Source organism: Eriocheir sinensis, chromosome 10 (assembly GCF_024679095.1).
Source record: "Eriocheir sinensis breed Jianghai 21 chromosome 10, ASM2467909v1, whole genome shotgun sequence".
NCBI classification, from domain to species: Eukaryota; Metazoa; Arthropoda; class Malacostraca; order Decapoda; family Varunidae; genus Eriocheir; species Eriocheir sinensis.
Window position 1 is genome coordinate 10,516,909 of NC_066518.1, and position 17,806 is coordinate 10,534,714.

Consider the following 17,806-nt stretch of genomic DNA (forward strand, 5'->3'; position numbering starts at 1 on the left):
GACTTCCAAAAATTTAGTGCCCAGATAATGCTGGCACATTCCGCTTCATTTGTTTCTGAGGATTCCTCCATGCACCACACAGGCTTACCACTGCCCTTGATTGGTCTGAGTCCTGAACAAATGAATTAAAGCAGTTTTCATATATAAATTTAATTGGCAACAATCATATTATATATGTAACGTCATTAATGTTTCTTATTCAGATATGTGGTGCTTACCCATAATAAATTTTGTGCTAAACTAACCAGTTAGCTTGAAAAATTGCTGGCTTCCATTATTAATATTACTACCAATAGAAGTGAGCATTTATAAATTTTTAACATATATGCTTAAGGTGGCATTCAGACTATCAGAGAATCATTGGAATAAAAAAAAATAATAACCCATGAAATTGACTGCTGAATCCTCATCCACGTAATTCACTTTCAATACAGATGAGTCAGAAGGAACCTCTACTACCATTCATAACTCCATATTTAACTAAAAAAATATGCTGGATTTATATTTATCTAACTGTAGACTAAAAGATATTCAGTATATTATTTAATTATGATAACTAGTATCCTGCTTGATAGCAAACACCTAGTTACAAATTACTGACTAATTTTGACACCGCTTGACTGCACACCCGTAGTGACATGCACTTACCTCCAGGAGACCAGACCCTACACCCTCTCCCACTGCTCTATAGGAAGCAGCTTAAGTAAAATCCCTTGCCTATTAAACACAATCTTATGCAGTCTGTGTAATGTAGCCTTTGAAACAACCAAGAACTTACTGTTTCCCTGGCAATATTATACTGGAATATGCATTTTATTCTAATCAGTAATCCAGTTCTTTTCACAGTACATACATGTTATTACAATTTGTATTGGGAACAACTTCACACCAAGAAATTTGCAAACTAAGTCTTGGGTCGTTTCAGGGACTTAATCATTTGGGGAAATAGTTATCTAGGATGTATCCATAATCAAATAAAGTCTGTTCTCCTGTAACCTTCACAAGACTAAGGCAGCATTCACTTCCATCAATTTGCTTATTATTTCCTGCTATCAATGCAGTACATATTTATTTGCTATAATTTGTAGCACCACAATCTTCCACTTTGAAAGTAATGTTTTTAGTTTTCTAGTCATATGTTAATAAAAGGTCTTCTAAGGCTTGGTGAAATATGAATTAAGCATAACCAAATTTACACTTTATATAAAGACATAGTGAAAAGATAATTCTTTACTATTTATTATGACAAATAGTAAGTGATTATGAAGGAAACATGATTTCAGGTAGGTTAGTTAGAGATGTTAAATTATATTTATGCACAATCATTGATATAAGACTCAAGAGAGGAGAAAGTTCAGCTCTAAGGAAGAGTATAGCAAAGTGCAGTGGTTACAATAATAATGAGACTGGAAGCAGTTACCTTTTAAGAAAGGTTAAAAAGAAAAGGAGACAGGAGGGGAAGAAATTATCCCATTGTAATTTTGAAAAATTGAATGGGACTGAAGCAGGTGGTCATGTTGGCGCTCAGAGACCTCTGTGATGAAAGAATAATAGTAAGAGAATATGTCTGGAAGTTGAAAAGAGGTGCAGTGCTGTGAAGATGCTAAAAATATAGTTTTCTAAGCAGATGCATTACTGTTGAATGATATGAAAGCAGGGCAGTGTGTAAAAAGAATGTTCCTAGTTCCTGAAAAGATTAAGTACCAGTAGAGAGGGAAATGGGATTTGCCTTGCTCAATTTTTGTATGTTACAAATGGGTAAATAAGTGCACACACACACACACACACTTTGGACAAAAAAATGATGAAGAAAATAATAACGACAATGATAAGACCTAAGTTTGAATATGCTGCAGTTGTATTGTTGCTTCACAAAAAGAAGGATATCAGAAAGGTGAAAGGATACAGAGAATTGCAACTAAAATGGTCCAAAAACTCTCAAATATCACGTATGAAGACAGATTGAATGAGATGGACTTGACAACACTGGAACAAAGGGAGAGAGATCTGATCATGCTGTGCCCCCCCCCCATGCCGTGGTGAATGTGAGCCCAGCACGCTAACCACTCAGCCACCGCCTACCCTAAAGTTGATAAATAAGTTTGATGAGGTGGATAGAGATGATCTCCTCTTTACCCTTCAGGACCACAAAAGTTTTTCTCGGGTGATCCTCCATAATGCAAAAGTCATCGAAAAATACACTTATGGCGCACCCTACTGTGAAATCCATTTCTTTCTAGGTTGTCGCATTTGGCTGGAATTCCATTATTCCCCCTAAATTCCAACTTTTTACTGGTGCGACATACAGGAAAATTTATTGAAGAAAAGTTGCTCATTTTATCACGATGGAGTCTGAAAAGTATAGTTTATAATCTTTGACCTGGAAATTTACTGCCTACAGAGAGCCAAAGTTGTGGCGAAGCAAAAAATAATTTTTTGTAGTTTTTCATTCTGGAATGAATCTCACTGAATGAAAGTTGTAGAAAATCATCCGTATATCTCAATTGAGAAACCAGATTATGATTTGGGCTGACTGTTTGGCTGTAATTCCATGATTCCCCAAATTCTAAGTTTCTATTGGTGCGACACACAGGAAAATTTATTGAAGAAAAGTTGCTCATTTTATTGCGATGGAGTCTGAAAAATATAGTTTATAATCTTTGACCTGGAAATTTACTGCCTACAGAGAGCCAAAGTTGCAGTGAAACTCAAACAAATATTTATTGTAGTTTTTCATTCTAAAATGAATCTCATTGAATAAAAGTTGTAGAAAATCATAAATATAACTCAACTGTGAAATCAGATTATGATTTGGGCTGACCATTTGGCTGGAATTCCATGATTCCTCAAAATTCCAAGTTTAGAGAGCCTAAGTTTCAGTGAAACTTGAAAAAACTATTTTTTTAGTTTTTCATTCTGGAATGAATATCATTGAATAAGAGTTGTACCGTATAACTCAACTGTGAAATCAGATTATGATTTTGACAGACTATTTGGCTGGAATTCTCATGATTCCCAAAAAATTCCAACTTTCACTTCCCACTCCTCTTAACACTCCTGTGAACAAGATATTGGTTCATCTAGATTCTAGAACATCAGGTATATCAGTGAAGGTGTCATGACTATGCTCAGCATGCACACAACGAGCAGAAACTAAAGGAAGACCGCCGAAACAGATTGTCTGAGGGAACATAATCGCTCTGCAGACGCCATGATGCGTAGGCAGGAACTGTAGACTATTTTTAGCACGGAGTCATCTAAGGGGCAAAAGAGGTGCCAGTTAGTCACTGAGCATTGATATATACATAGTTACGCATGCCGTTCAATTTCCAGAGAGCTTCTCGATCTCCAGCGCTAACGTCATGCTCGTCACCCATGTCAGGAAAAATTATATGATGCTAGCGGTATTGGTGTCGTTAAGGGGTTAATTGCAAGAATGCATGGCCTGAGAGGACATAAGAAAAAACTTAATAAAGGAACCTGTTTGAGTGACTTAAAAAGTATAGTTTTCCACATAGAAGTGTTAACACATGGAACAGCTTGTGGGAAGAGGTGGTGGAGGCAAAAAGTGTCCAACAAATGAAGAAAAGGCTGGATGAATGTAGATATGGAGACGGGACTATTAGAGCTTAGCTCGGGCCCGGTAGACTACAAATAGGTAAATACACACACACACACACACACACACACACACACACGGCCCGGTAGCTCAGTGATTAGAGCAACATCTGCGTCACCGTATTGAAAGGGTTAAATTGCATCAAAGTTTGTGTATTTATGTGAAATCTGTTTCGTGCCCACAGCTAATGCAAAAGTTAACACCCAGTGGTAAAGACTGGTTTTATTAAAATGCTCATATCTCTTCCGTGTTACAAACTATTAATATTTTTGCTCTTATGTGTTTTCTGTCGACACTGAAACATTGAAAAAACAAAGGAAACATTGTAGAGATCAAAACAAGTGTAAAAATAGCGGTGGAATGTGCAACTCGGCATGTCTTCTGGTTGCGATATACCCCAGAGCATCCTGTGGCTCATCATAGCTAGAATCCACAAGGATTTCATGCTCTATCCAACAGGGGGGTCATTCCTTAATGTACAGAACATTGATTTAGCAATGCCATACTCACCACTTAGATTTGCTACATTGTTTCCATTTTCTTGCTTTGAAATTATTTCTCTTGAATTTGAAGTCATCTCTTTCTCACTTCTAAGCTTATGGCTAAAGTTATATGGTACTTCATTGTACAAAAATAAGTTTTTCACATGATTAACCCGGTAGCAGCGGGGATCATGTTTCTTAATGGTCCCTCTAAGTGAGAAAAATAAGAAAAAATCATCACTCACACAAACCATTTCATAATATATATCAAAGTATTTGTGATCAGTTTATGTATCATCTATTTTTGGGGGTTTATATCATGGCACAAATTTAGCCCGTCGCTGCTACGCGGTAAAGCCACAAATTTGGCCCGTCGCTGCTACCGGGTTAAGGCAAAAATATGCAGATAGGTAACTGCATTGCTGAACCTCATAAACACTTGAAAGCATGACACCTATGCATCACAGATTCAAGGGGTCCCAGGGCCAGCATTCCTAGGCATTCCTTGTAGAATCCTAATTTTATTTGTAAAAAATGTATCTATCATACCCCACTGTAGCATTACCTCTGAAATGGGTTAATGCACAATTATATTCCCAGATTACTGATGTTTTCTACTTTATTTTTATTGGTCTCCCAAATTGTTCTTTGGCGTGAGTGGTAACCCATTGTAGCACTAGGAGGGAGTGGATCTGGGGGTGGGGGGGCAGTCAGCTGTCGTTATCACAGAATGATGTGAGAGGTAACTCATGTTTTATTTTAATCGCAGAAAATTTGTTAGTATGAAATTTTATTGATTGAAGTATCATACCTTTTTTTTTTTTTTTTTTTTTTTTTTTTTTTTAGTATGCTGCCAGCAAAAACTCACATAATAATGTAGAGTCAGTGCAAGTCTTAGAAGCATAACACATTGGGAAAGAGCATCTCTAAAGTGGGATGAAAGGGAGTCAGAACTTAGGTATGGAAGATGAAGATGTGATTTTCCATAAAAGGGAAAGTTTTTCCCAGCAAAAGTTTGCAGCCTCGTAAACTCACGGAATCAGTCGCAATGTCAGTTGTTTCCTGTGCCAACACATAATCTTCTCACCAGTCCCTCCTAGTTGCATCCTTTCCCCCCCTCCTGCGGTGCTAGCCTGCACCCCTATCTCGCTCTCAGACCTTGTTTACACTATCATCATGACATCATCACCTCCCTTTAAGTTGGCTTGCAATCATCTTTTAGTTTTACAAATATTCAGTGCTCTCATGTTTGCTAAGGTAAGCAAATAGTTATTAATATGTATTGCCTTGTTACATCATACCAAAGAGGCAATAAGTGCAATTTTTTCGTGGTTTAGTGATATATGGGCTGTGTCTGTGGGGTACTTCAACTATTCACAGAAAATCAACATTCATGGTAGTTTGTGTCCTGTAACCCCTTACAAATTTGGGATGTCTTTTGTACATATATCAGAAACCTACATACTTTAGTGGAGGGTGTAGGAAAAGTCTAAACAGGAGGCCGCTCAAACTTTTGGGAGTCTGAGGGAGATCATAGAACCTAACCATAATTTTGCCTTATAATCTTAGCTTTGCCTAATGCCAATTCCAAATTCATAAGGTTTGCTGTGAACATAAACCTTGTAGATAACAAGGACCTGTTGCACTCTAATAAACCCTTATCCATAGTATAGCTGTCTAGTGTTTTCTGGCACATCTGTTTTCTCTATGTCTGTTTGCTGCACTCTTAGGTATATGATAACAGACTGAGTAGCTTCTTCCTGCAGGACCCTTGCTAATCCCTCAGAACAGAAGTAAGCAAACCACTGCAGATGCAGTTAGGGACCTCTGAGGTGTGTGCACAAGGATCTCTTAAAAGTTGTAGGAAGGATCATAAATATTGATATGCTGAATGAAGATTGTGGATTGAGATGCTACCTTAAATTATGGAGAGTAATTTAGAAGCATAAGTTGAAAGTAGTTATCACAAAACTAATGAAAGAACATGGTAGTTCATATCTGAAAGAAACATTTTTTGAGGGTGGAATGCAATGATTGCACAGTAGTTTTGTATTTGAGTTGGACTTCAGATCAGACTAATGTTCACTATATATATATATATATATATATATATATATATATATATATATATATATATATATATATATATATATATATATATATATATATATATATATATATATATATAATGCCCTGAATATATCTCCGGTACAGTAAAAAATTGACACTTCCTCTTCATTTTTTAATATTTGTGATTTCATACGAACATGGCCTGTCCTGCTAAGAAACAAATTTAATGTGGAAATGTAAAGAAGTAAGGGTGAAGGTAGCAGTGGAAAGTCTTGAGTTATTTTGTTAGTATGGCAGGCTGCCACCAGACATCATCCATGTCTGTGGGGGATGCCACAAGCAGAGGGCCTTGAGTGTGTGTGCCTCACCCAGCAGCAGTAGCCTATACATGTATGCATATCTTCACAACTTGAGTGCCTTTATTTGTACCTACTGCTCCACCTTGGGCTGTAAATGCACTTCACTATGGAGCTCAAACACAGTGGACTGAAATACCTGCACAGGCTGCAGGCTATCATGTGACATTTAGGGCCTCTGGAAGGGGAAGGGCAACACTTTCATAGATTTCATACTTTTGAGGGATCCAAGGAACATAGCCCTGTAAAATTAAGGGGTGACTGTATAGATAATAGGAAGGAAAAATGTTCAGAATTTTCTCAAATTATTTAAATGCAAGCAACTTATGTAACATAATGCAGAGTTTTTGAGGAAAGGAAACTACAAATGTCATCAAATTATTAGTGAATGTTCCAAAACCATGGTAGAGACTACAAGAAATTTTAAGAATAGGTCATCATCATGACATATCAGGTTAGGGGTGCCAGAAAAGGTGACGATAATTAAATGTTGAAGGTGTTTAAAGTTTGGTCTGAATGATACATTGAGTATGGTTAGTATATGTACAAAGCTTACAAGTTCAATGTATAATTTGACGTTTTACTTCTCAAGCATGAATAAATCAAAGTTTGCAAAAGTTTTTCTTTGAAAGGTGTAATTTATTCAGTTTAGTACATGAACCACATGCTAGCTTGCATATTTATTTGAGATTTTTAGTTGTTATAGCCATATTATGTATAAGTTCTGGAGTTACATCTTGATTATTTGGGATGTTAAAGAACATAGTTGGCTTATAGCTCATGCACTGTAGATTCACAGTGGAAGTTAACCAATTTAGTCCTGGTGCTTGCATGATATTAGCCACAGTAATGCCAGAGGAATCAAAAGCTGTGACTTGAAGTGCTAACGATGGTTGTTGCATGTGTATGCTTCAAAGTTTTCGTTATTTGAAGTTTGCTGAATGGCTTAATTTTCAGTGGCTTACAGTTTCCATTTTCCTAGTGGTTGTAGTGTATTGGTGCTACTTTGTGTGGCCTTGCAATCAGGAACTCAGTAGTGTTTACCATACTCTGCATATGTACTGTGGCCTTTAGATACATTTTTTCTCCTAATATTCATTACCAATTTTGTTTTGATAAATCAAACTAATTACTTTGCCTACCAATATGCATTTTTGTAACCTACAATGATTTTACTCACTCCTAGCATTTGAAGTTCATAATACTTCCAGTAATGTGCATCTGTTGAGCTTGAGCTTGACTTTAATTGAACTGTAGCTTTGAAAATTTTCTATTAATAATATTGAAAAGTTAAACCATTATTTTACAAGGCAATAATGTGAACTCAATTTAGATATAAAAGCAATTTATGGTTTTAGCAAATCTAATGTATCACCATACTCAATTCAGATATATCTAAATTACAATATTGATGTCTCACCTGTTGGTACCTTATACTATTCATTAGCATATAAAAAAATTATGATATGGTAAAAGTCCTTATAGGTATAACTTGAATTTCTGTAACTAATTCTCCCATAAGTCATCCACACTGATGTAGTCCACCAGATGGTTCAGTAAGCAATCAGCTGTGTTGTGTTTTTTTCAGATTACACACTAATACATGCTACTGTTTTCTGAATATGGTCTTAAGAGAGAAAGTGCAGCAAAGAACATTTTCGTTGTAACAGTTTTACTTAGGATTAAAAGATATCATATTATTTTGCATTAAAAAGTTAGTTTCACAATATTTAAGCACTTGGCCTATTGTAAATGAGCTATTATTTCCTGAGCTCAGAAATATGTATGTCAAGTAAATATGAGCACGAGCAAGTTATTCATGTGAGGAGACCTAAGTTAGATGAACTTGTAATTTTTTAACAAAAGGACTTTTACTGTATTCTGTTACTAAGAGATAAATCATCCCAATGTTATGAGAGAATAGGTAGCTTGGTTGATGGTCATCTTGTGTGAAACGATATTAAGTCGACAGTATAACACCTCGCCAACTTTGCTAATGACAGGTCTACTGCCAGTTAGTTCAGCAGTCAAAAATGGAGTCAACTGGCAGCTGAACTGAACAGTCAAAACCACTGCGAAGGTGATGTAACTCATTAATGAGATGGATGTCATCATGTCATCAGAGGCTAATCATCTGGCATCGATAAAATGTATTCGTCCTATCATCGCTAGCACAGAGATATCTTCGTAGGTAAGGCCATTTTTAGGGGAGTCTGGTGCTAGGTCATTTGGGTGCATTAAGGTTCTTAGTTGCTGCAATTACAGTACAATGGCTTTGGTTGTTTCTTACTAAGGAATATTTATCTGCTGTAAAATATCAAGTCAAATAATGGCTATGTACTTGCATTTTTAGGTCATTTCATACATCTATGGGACACATATTGAGGGGTTTCACTCACTTTTGGGTGAGGTATATAGTTAATCAGTGCCTTAAAATGTTATGTTCAAGCGTTTATTTTTTATTTGTATTCATCAGTTCAGCAAAGAGAAAAAAGTTCCTCTGGTACTACACATTTTGAAAATTAATTTTTAATTTTTATTAACCCGGTAGCAGCGGGGATCATGTTTCTTAATGGTCCCTCCAAGCGAGAAAAATTAGAAAAAAATCACCCCTCACACAAACCATTTCATAATATATATCAAAGCATTTGTGATCAGATTATGTATCATCTATTTTGGGGGGTTGATATCTTGGCACAAATTTGGCCTGTTGCTGCTACACAGTAAAGCCACAAATTTGGCCCGTCGCTGCTATCGGGTTAAGTATAATACTTGTAGGACGCAGTGGTCAAGTGGGTTAGACCGCCAAGCCTTGGATGTGATAAGCCGGGGCTAGGTGATTCAAACCTTAGTGCCACCGCGTGACATCAGGAAGGGCATCCGGTCTCAAACCCAAACCCACAGCCTCAAAATAGTGACCCCATATGAGCATGGGTTAAGCTGCTAAGACAAAGAAGATTAAGGGAAAAAAACCACTTGTAATGCTTTCATATTCAAGAGTGGTAGACACAAAGACCGAATCCCTTTTGAAAATTTATAAGTATTAGAATATACTGTGGCCTCGTGTCCAACTAGTAATTGTCCAGAGCGTTTCATGTCCAACTCGGCATTTTTTGGACAAGTATATTTGAAAAAAATATTGTAACGCGTTTAAAATGGTCCAACACACAACAAATCTAGGCCGACTAGAGGCACAAACCTGGAGATTTCTGTGATTGTGGAGGTGACACGACCATAACCTCCACAATAACAATTCACGGCCACCTGGACTTGGCTAAGCATATGTCTGGCAACCACCAGCCTCAGCCAAACCCCAGATTTTTTACATGGATTTTATTTTGGTTGCAGAACTTGAACAGGCATAATGTCCATCAGTGGCAGGACCCCAGATTTTGTCTGGAAAATCCAATATCTGGGGAAATTAAGGGTCAAGTGCATTTTTCAGAATATCTCCAACAAAATTAACAACTTCTTTTGTTTGTCCAACGCTGATTTTGTGATGTGATCTCTGACCAAATTCCCACATTTGATGCGAGGCCACTGTATTCACATTTCCTTCATCCTTATGCCTTCAAGTTACACACACACACACACACACACCATAAGAAGAAACATAAAAAAAAAACTAGAAAGAATACAAAGGATGGCAACAAAAATGGTTCCAGAACTGGAGGGATTGACTTATGAAGAAAGATTAAAGGAAATGGACCTTCCAACACTGGAACAAAGAAGAGAAAGGGGAGACCTAATACAAATTTATAAATTATTGAGTAAAATTTAAAAAAGTAGACAATAAGGAGTTACTACTAAGAGAAGGAATAAACACCAGGAATACAAGAGGACACAATAAGAAATTGAGGAAGGGAAGATGTTTGAGAGACAAAGAAATATAGCTTCGTGTAAAGAAATATAGAGGTTTGGAACAGACTAAGTGAGGATGTAGTATCGGCGAAGAGTGTGCAAAACTTTAAGGAAAAGTTGGACAAATACAGAGATGGAGATGGGACCACATGAGCGTAAGCCCAGGCCCTGTAAAACTTCAACTAGGTAAATACTCTCTCTCTCTCGACCACCAAATTATTTTTTTGACTTAGATTTTTTTTTTTTTTGTGAGAAATTGGATTGAAATAGTTGTGGTTACAATCTTTATTGCCTTCTTTTGAAATGCATGCATGCCTCTGTTCCCAACTTGCTGTGCCTCACTCAGCCCAAATAAATAGAACACTGCAGGTGTTACTCGACATAATGCCCAGGAGTAAGTTTTATTTTCTCATTCCACATTGGGGCTGTATTCTGTATTTTGTCATCACCATTGGCAAGCCTGAATAGTGGGTTTTATTATATTGCTTCCTAAACATGATGCTGGCATTTTGCCTTTGATAAACTAATATTATTTCATCCCTGCTTCTCTCAAACCATATTATTTCAAGTTTGCCCTGTGAACTCCTGTTTATATTCCATCAGTATTGTGTCAAGGTAAATAAACTTTAGCATTTAAACTTCCATTGTATAACAGTTCACTAAACTTTAACTTATATTGCTCTTTCATTTAATCATTTATTTAAGCCACATCAGGTTCTTATCATTTATATGATAAACATAATATGATAGTTTTTTTATTCTTCACCAGATCTTGAGCTTTGGCCACTGTCTGATTGTACATAAAAAAAGATAAGCTTACATGATGACAGCAGTATACATTTTTTTGGCCTTTTTGACAATTTTTTATTTACTTTTTATATTTTTTATAGACTAGATGATATATATATTATGCTGGACAGAGGAATAAAATTATTAGTTTAAGATTTCATCAAAGGAATAACCCAAATAATAATGATGGGGGTTCTGTAGTATGCAGTTTTTATATGAAATGTAGCCTCAAACAGTGCCTCTGTGGACCCTTAATGACTGACGTATAGAAATTTCAATGTTATAGACAACATATTGTAACTCTCAGCAAAACATCAACTAGGGTAGGTTTCTAGGTACTAAAAAATGTGATTCCAAATGGAAAATTAAGTAATGTAGAAACCCAAGATTCTGCATGGGAGGAAGTTTTGTCACATGGTTACCCTCCGGAAGGTAGTTCAGAAAAAAAAATGCTGTTACAGGAAAGTACTCCTGTCAATATTCTCTCTCGGGTTAAGACAGCGTTTGTACCATTCCTTCATGCAGGTATTTACCCGTTATTTTTTTCTAGTTCATCTAATATTTGTTTTTGTTTTTTCTCAAGGCTGGGCCATATGGGATGGATGTGGTTAAGATGATGGGAGGAAGGGGGTCTGGTATAAGTGGGTGGGTATTGACTTTTAGAGAAGCTAATTGGGTAAGATAAGAAAAATTTTGAGGCATTTGCTAAGCTGCTCGTTGTCTTGGTGCTCATTCCCCGTCTCAGTGGCCCTTGAGCCACTGACACCACCTGTCACCACCTGTGGTGGTGACTTGAAAATGGAGAGGGAAGAACAAGGCCATATGCATTTGTTGTCACCTTGATCACCATTTGTATCAGTGTCCCTGTCCAAAAGGAGAAAGTTTAAACAAAATTTATTTGAAGAATGTAAGGGACAAAGTTTTATTCAGAATATTTGAAAGTTGTGAAAAGGGACAAAACTCAACACTAGGTGGAACAATATCCTGAATGGAGGTTTTGGGAAAACAAAAAGGAGGTGCATATGGAATGGGCATTATGGTCCTACTTTATAATGCACTGCTAACAATAATAAGCTATGATACAGAAAACTAAAGATTTTAATTCCATACTTTTCCGTCAGATCGAGTTTCTAACAAGGATCAATAGTGCTGATGCTTCATTCCAGCTAGTGACAATGTTTTTGAAAGTTAAATGTGGAAGTGGTGGCTGAGTGGTCAGCATGCTGATGCAGCATTCAAGAAGACGTAGGTTCGCGTCCCACCTGCCACGACAAACAAGCTGGCAATTTTTCAGTCATTGCCGAGCGACCTAAGACTACCCACATGATTTACTAAAATTTACTTTGACCTTACTATATGAGTTGGTACTTTGGTAGATGTTATTCATCCCTGTGCTAGCCACAAACTATGTAATGGTTATAACAAGAAGTATTGGAAAAATTGGATCTGTCATTCTTAAAAGAAAGAAGAGTTGGGATGGGGGAGCAACTAAGGGACATGAAAGGAAGTTGAAAAAGACAAAATGCCTTTAAGAAATCAGCTTTCCCAATAGATGTATTACACAGTGGAACAGCCTCAACAAAAGGTTCAATCCAAAAACTCGAATGAATTTTGAGCTGTTTAACAGATTTTGACAAGAACTCACAAGTGTAGCTCATTTCCTGTATATCACAACTAGGTAAATACAGACAGTGTGGTAGGCAAAAGAAATCGTTGAACAAAATTTAGCAGTGTATTTCAAAGAATACATATTACCTGTCATATTGGCTCAAATTTGATTTTGAAGATGGTCGCCATCATTCATTGTCAGTTTTCATCATATTTTATCAGAGGGGATGCAACCACACTCTTGAAGCACTTGGATGATAGTGAAAGCACTTGTGATCCTTTTGTGCGTTGCTCTCAAAGCACAGGCAGGATTTTCAGTATGGCCACTAAGTCATTCACTAAATTAGTTTTGATAAGATTTTTCTCCAGACTTAATCAGCTTGAGATATTTCTCAAAGGATGTTATATAATGAATTTAGTGACTATGTCAATTTGTTATTTTAGATATCTTGGAAATTAACGGACAAAGACAACAAAAACGTTTTTCCCATCCTCGAGGTGGGCAATAAAAAATGGACCGACTGACAGATCATGACGAAAACATTATCACCCTTTTCGAAGCAGGCAATAACAAACAGAGACAGACAGACTACCAAAAAATTATTGTCTTTCCCAAGCCAGGCGATTATAATTTTGCTGTAAGGAGAACTTGAGTGCACTAACTCAAAATTGGACCCAACAATACACTTCTCAGTACATATGTATGCACATACTGAACCACACATGCCTAGGTTTTCTTTTCAATATAAGTCTATTGAATTTGAAAAAAAAATCAATGTATTAAAGTCAACATCCAACACATATACAGAATTTTGGGAAGTAAGATTTCATATCAAATATGAATCATTGAAATTATTATTTGTTTCTACTAATATGAAACTAGTTCTTGATTCCATTGTTGCCTAGCATGATTGGTATATATTAATTGTTTTTACCAGGTGAAATAAAAAAAATATATCATGAAACAGTCTTTGAAATAAATACTTAATGAAGCAAATATAAAAATAAAATAAAAGAATGATATTTTCAGAATATTGCTGCAGCTCAGCAGGCTCAAAAGGTAGCCTTATCTCAGCAGGCTCAGCAGCAGCACCAAGCAGCTTTATACATGCAGCAGCAGCAGCAGGCCCAACAGCAGCCACAACAGATGTACCTGCAGCAAGTTCCAGGATACTTCCAGCACCCACAGGCAGCAGCTGTTGCTGCTGCCTCATCATCTCCATTTCAGCCTGGCCAGAATGTTCTTGTAATGGTAAGTAAATAACATGCATAAAAGAGGAAACATATATACATTACCACACCATTTTTGTTTTGGGTCATTGGCTAGTGAAGTTTTAGTGCAGCAGTGGCACTTCAACTGCAAACCTCTCCATAAACGTGAACAAGGTTGCGATCACTTTTACAGCAACTCTTTTATGAAGTAACAATGTATAACAGTAGTACTTACCATTACTTCATATAAAATGACACCAGTCAGGAAGAAAATTAAGTGACAATGCTTGTACCTAAACAAACTAGTGGACAGTTGTACACCAAACCTGACAACACGCGCATGACACGCTACGTTTCCTTAGTAGACAGGGATCAATGTTACTTAAGTAAGACAGACCTACTTCATAAAACTAACTTTGATTGATTGATAAGCACAAACTATATACGGATAATATTGACGAGATATTGAGAAGATAGGTTATTATTCGATATTTACAAGTTCCTGTTTCTCCATTTTGCGCTTATCTTTTAACATTCTTACTTTACATACGTGTTCAACAAACAATGAAGCACATTCAAGTTTGAAATTTCACAGTTCCTTATGTTTTAAAGATGTGCTAGAATGTTACAACAACTAGCCTTATGATATAGAATAATTAAAGAAATATGATGCACAAACTTTATATCCGTTACCCCTCTGACTGTCGCTGTCTCTGCCATGTTTGTTTACATCTCAGAGCAGTACCCTCGAGTCTATAAGAAGGACCAATTCTGATAGGTCCCAGCAAATGTTAAGGGTTTTAAATGTAAAGTATTGGGATTTGATAAGGATCTGAATACATGTGAAACTTTATTAATGACCTGATAGTGGGGAGGGCTACGAATGTCGGGCGAAAAATCTTCACCTGACACACATGTTTCAAACCCGTTTATTATATATTTTTTTTCAAATGTCTGCTGAAATTGGGGGTGCGTCTTATAAGCCATCAAATAGAGTAAGTCACTCAGTTATTATCAATACGAGTTATAAGGGTGAAACTGATTTCAAATTATATCTCTCTTCCCTAGAATGGTTTTGACAGTGGAGCTCGCTTTGATGGCATCAGTCAACCCAACATTCCACCTCCCCCCCCTGGTGTTGCTCCCAATGCAGCCCAGTTGGCAGCTGCTTCCGGAGCCCACGTGTCATCCACTCAGAAGAAGGGCAGCTTCTTATCTGGAGGCTCAGGTGGAGGTTATACCATCTTCTAAAACTTTGTTACTATCACTGCTCAGAAGAAAATAAATATTTTAACCCACAATAAATTTTGTCAACAGGGAGGCCAAAACTAAATTCATCAATGTGTATACAATATGCTGAAGGGCAGGAAGATGAACTTTGTTGAAGCTGAGCAATTATATGTTGAGTTACTACAGTTCTAAAAGGTGTCAGATTTATGTGATTAACCAGTCATGAATGCTTTATTATGCATATTTTCAAGCCAAGAAATCTAATACATTACAGAAGCAGGCTGACATTAATATGATTTGTTTTGTTAAATAATTCTACTTTTTCAGTCGTAGCAACCAAATAATACTGCAAATACTTTATTTTTATATTTTCATTTTCTTCACTCTGAGATACACTGCATTGTGTTGGAGGTCACAGTTTAGAGTTTAGTGTTTTAGGTTTCATCTATGAGGGAAAAGTGCATGAATATAAAAATGTGCCTGTCTTGAATGGAGTCAATTAAAATGTCATTCATCTATCTCAGTGATTTTGTATTTGTCCTACCTTTCAAAGTATTGGAAAATACCAAAGTTCTACTTTAAGTTTGTGATTTATATTGTTTATTTATACAATCAGTTGCTTTATGCATTCAGAAACCGAAAATCAGTACATACAAATTACTTGGAGATTAGTTTGGCTTTCCTAAGAAAAAAGCAACTGATTTTAATTTAATATATGAAAAAAATTGGCCTCCAATATCTGCTCTATTATATTGGGTTTTGATTTATTGTGTGTGTGTGTGTGTGTGTGTGAGAGAGAGAGAGAGAGAGAGAGAGAGAGAGAGAGAAACTTGAAAATCTGAGCAATAGTGATACTTAGGTGCATTAACATTATTATTGTATAAATGGTACTAAATATACTAGTGGCTATATACTTGGCCAAATATTTACAATAGGAAGTCTTGCTACTTGAAAAAAAAAAAAAAAAGGTCAGCATGTCAAAAGAACATGGAAACCTAATTTTAAGTATGTTAAGTAGTTTAATTGCTACCAAAAAAGTTGACGAAATGAAAATGTTCATTTACAGGGAGGTTTTATCAACCTGTAATTGTTCAATTTGTATCAATTTTGGCAGCATGAGAACGACATGCTATTATTTCATGATGTTTAAGGAGTTAAGGAGACAAGTTGTCTTTTAATGATTTTAAGTCTGCTGGCCCTTGTAGCATTTTGAATACAACACTGAAGGTTTTACCACATACTCAAAAGTGCACATTAATTTTTCTTGAAATCAATTTTCTTCGTATTACTGACGACCTGTGTTTCTTCATTCCGTAGATCCGTGCAAATATCAGAGTTTCCACGCAGATACCCATTAAGACTCCATCTTAAATATAATCACATTATCCGTGTTGTAATCTGAACTGGAAAGAATCGTTGTTACCTCCCCTGTACCTTGGAAAGCTCAAGTTCTCCGCACATACATATTCAGTGTTATGACAATGATACATACCAGCCAAGGAATTTGTTTGTATGTATTTTTGTATATAGGTGCATTATGTATGTAAATATCAATGGAAAAGAAAGTTACTTATCATTCCATGTTTTTAAGAAATTTTCTAGTCCAATATAATGCTGGTCTTTGGGCCTTCAATAATGGCATATTAGTGCGTCTTTAAATGCTCCTGTAGTGAGTTTGTGTGTTATGTAAGAAGATTGTATAAAGCATCACATATTATGCGTGGATAATTTAGCTGGATAGGATGTTTGTGCTATTGCTGTATTGGGTAAAGTTATGCATGATGTAGCTCTTTTTGAGTATGAGTGATAAAACATTTGTATGGTAATCATTTATATTCACTTGAATAGACTTATAGTCAGAATATATGGGTATGAAGTTTATATAATAGAGTATCCCATGTACTTCTATACTAATTCTTTTAATCAATAAAGGTTGGCAGATATATAATTTTTAGTTTAATCCTTTTTGATAATTGTTTATGAAAATGAAAGGAACAATGTTTAGAGTGCATATTGCCTGTCATCACTATGAAAAAATTAATAAAAGTGGAGCAGAGAAGGGCCAGATGATGATGATGGTGCCGTTTTTTTTTTTTTTTTTTTTTTTTGCCATCATTATCTTGTCTTGTTTCCAATTTTGATGTTGACCTTCTGCAAACTTCTCAATATGATCCCACCATCTAATGAATGCCCTTTCCTTGGGTCTTGTGCTATGAGAATCATGCTGTATTGCTGGTGTTGTTTCAAGTCACCAATTACTCCGTGAGACTAGAGCTAGGCCATTTGCATGCATAGTATGTGAATGCCAACTCCAGCTATGCTGGCATGTGGCAAGTTACCCATAAGTTGAGCTGGCTCACCAGGTTGTGTCAGTAAAAGACAACCTGAGTGGAGGAGGCCACAAAGCTAGTGGTTAAAGGAAGTCACTGGATCATGCCAGGAGGTATGAGAAAGGTGCTTACATAGAGACTTGCTTGGAGGAACCCCTTGGGACAATATTTTAGGATGGGCGAGGCAATGTCCCCCTGGCTTATGGTGCTCCTTTTTTGATTGATGGATTGCCTATCATGGCCATGCTA

At 36.4% G+C, this 17,806-nt stretch overlaps 1 protein-coding gene across 7 annotated transcripts in view; it reads left to right on the forward strand.

Annotated features, from left to right (window-relative positions):
* The window catches only part of LOC126996586 (protein TFG-like), a 29,658-nt gene extending 12,483 nt beyond the window's left edge, over positions 1-17,175 (forward strand). For 6 of the 7 annotated variants that reach the window (XM_050857188.1, XM_050857191.1, XM_050857187.1 and 3 more), the window contains 3 exons: positions 13,816-14,037; positions 15,066-15,231; positions 16,545-17,175. In XM_050857188.1, the coding sequence (XP_050713145.1) occupies positions 13,816-14,037; positions 15,066-15,231; positions 16,545-16,585 (429 nt within the window). In that variant the 3' untranslated portion in view covers positions 16,586-17,175. Of the gene's footprint in view, positions 1-13,815; positions 14,038-15,065 lie in introns of all 7 variants that reach the window. The other variant, XM_050857193.1, reaches the window with a different exon arrangement.
* The last annotated feature ends 631 nt before the right edge of the window (positions 17,176-17,806 follow it).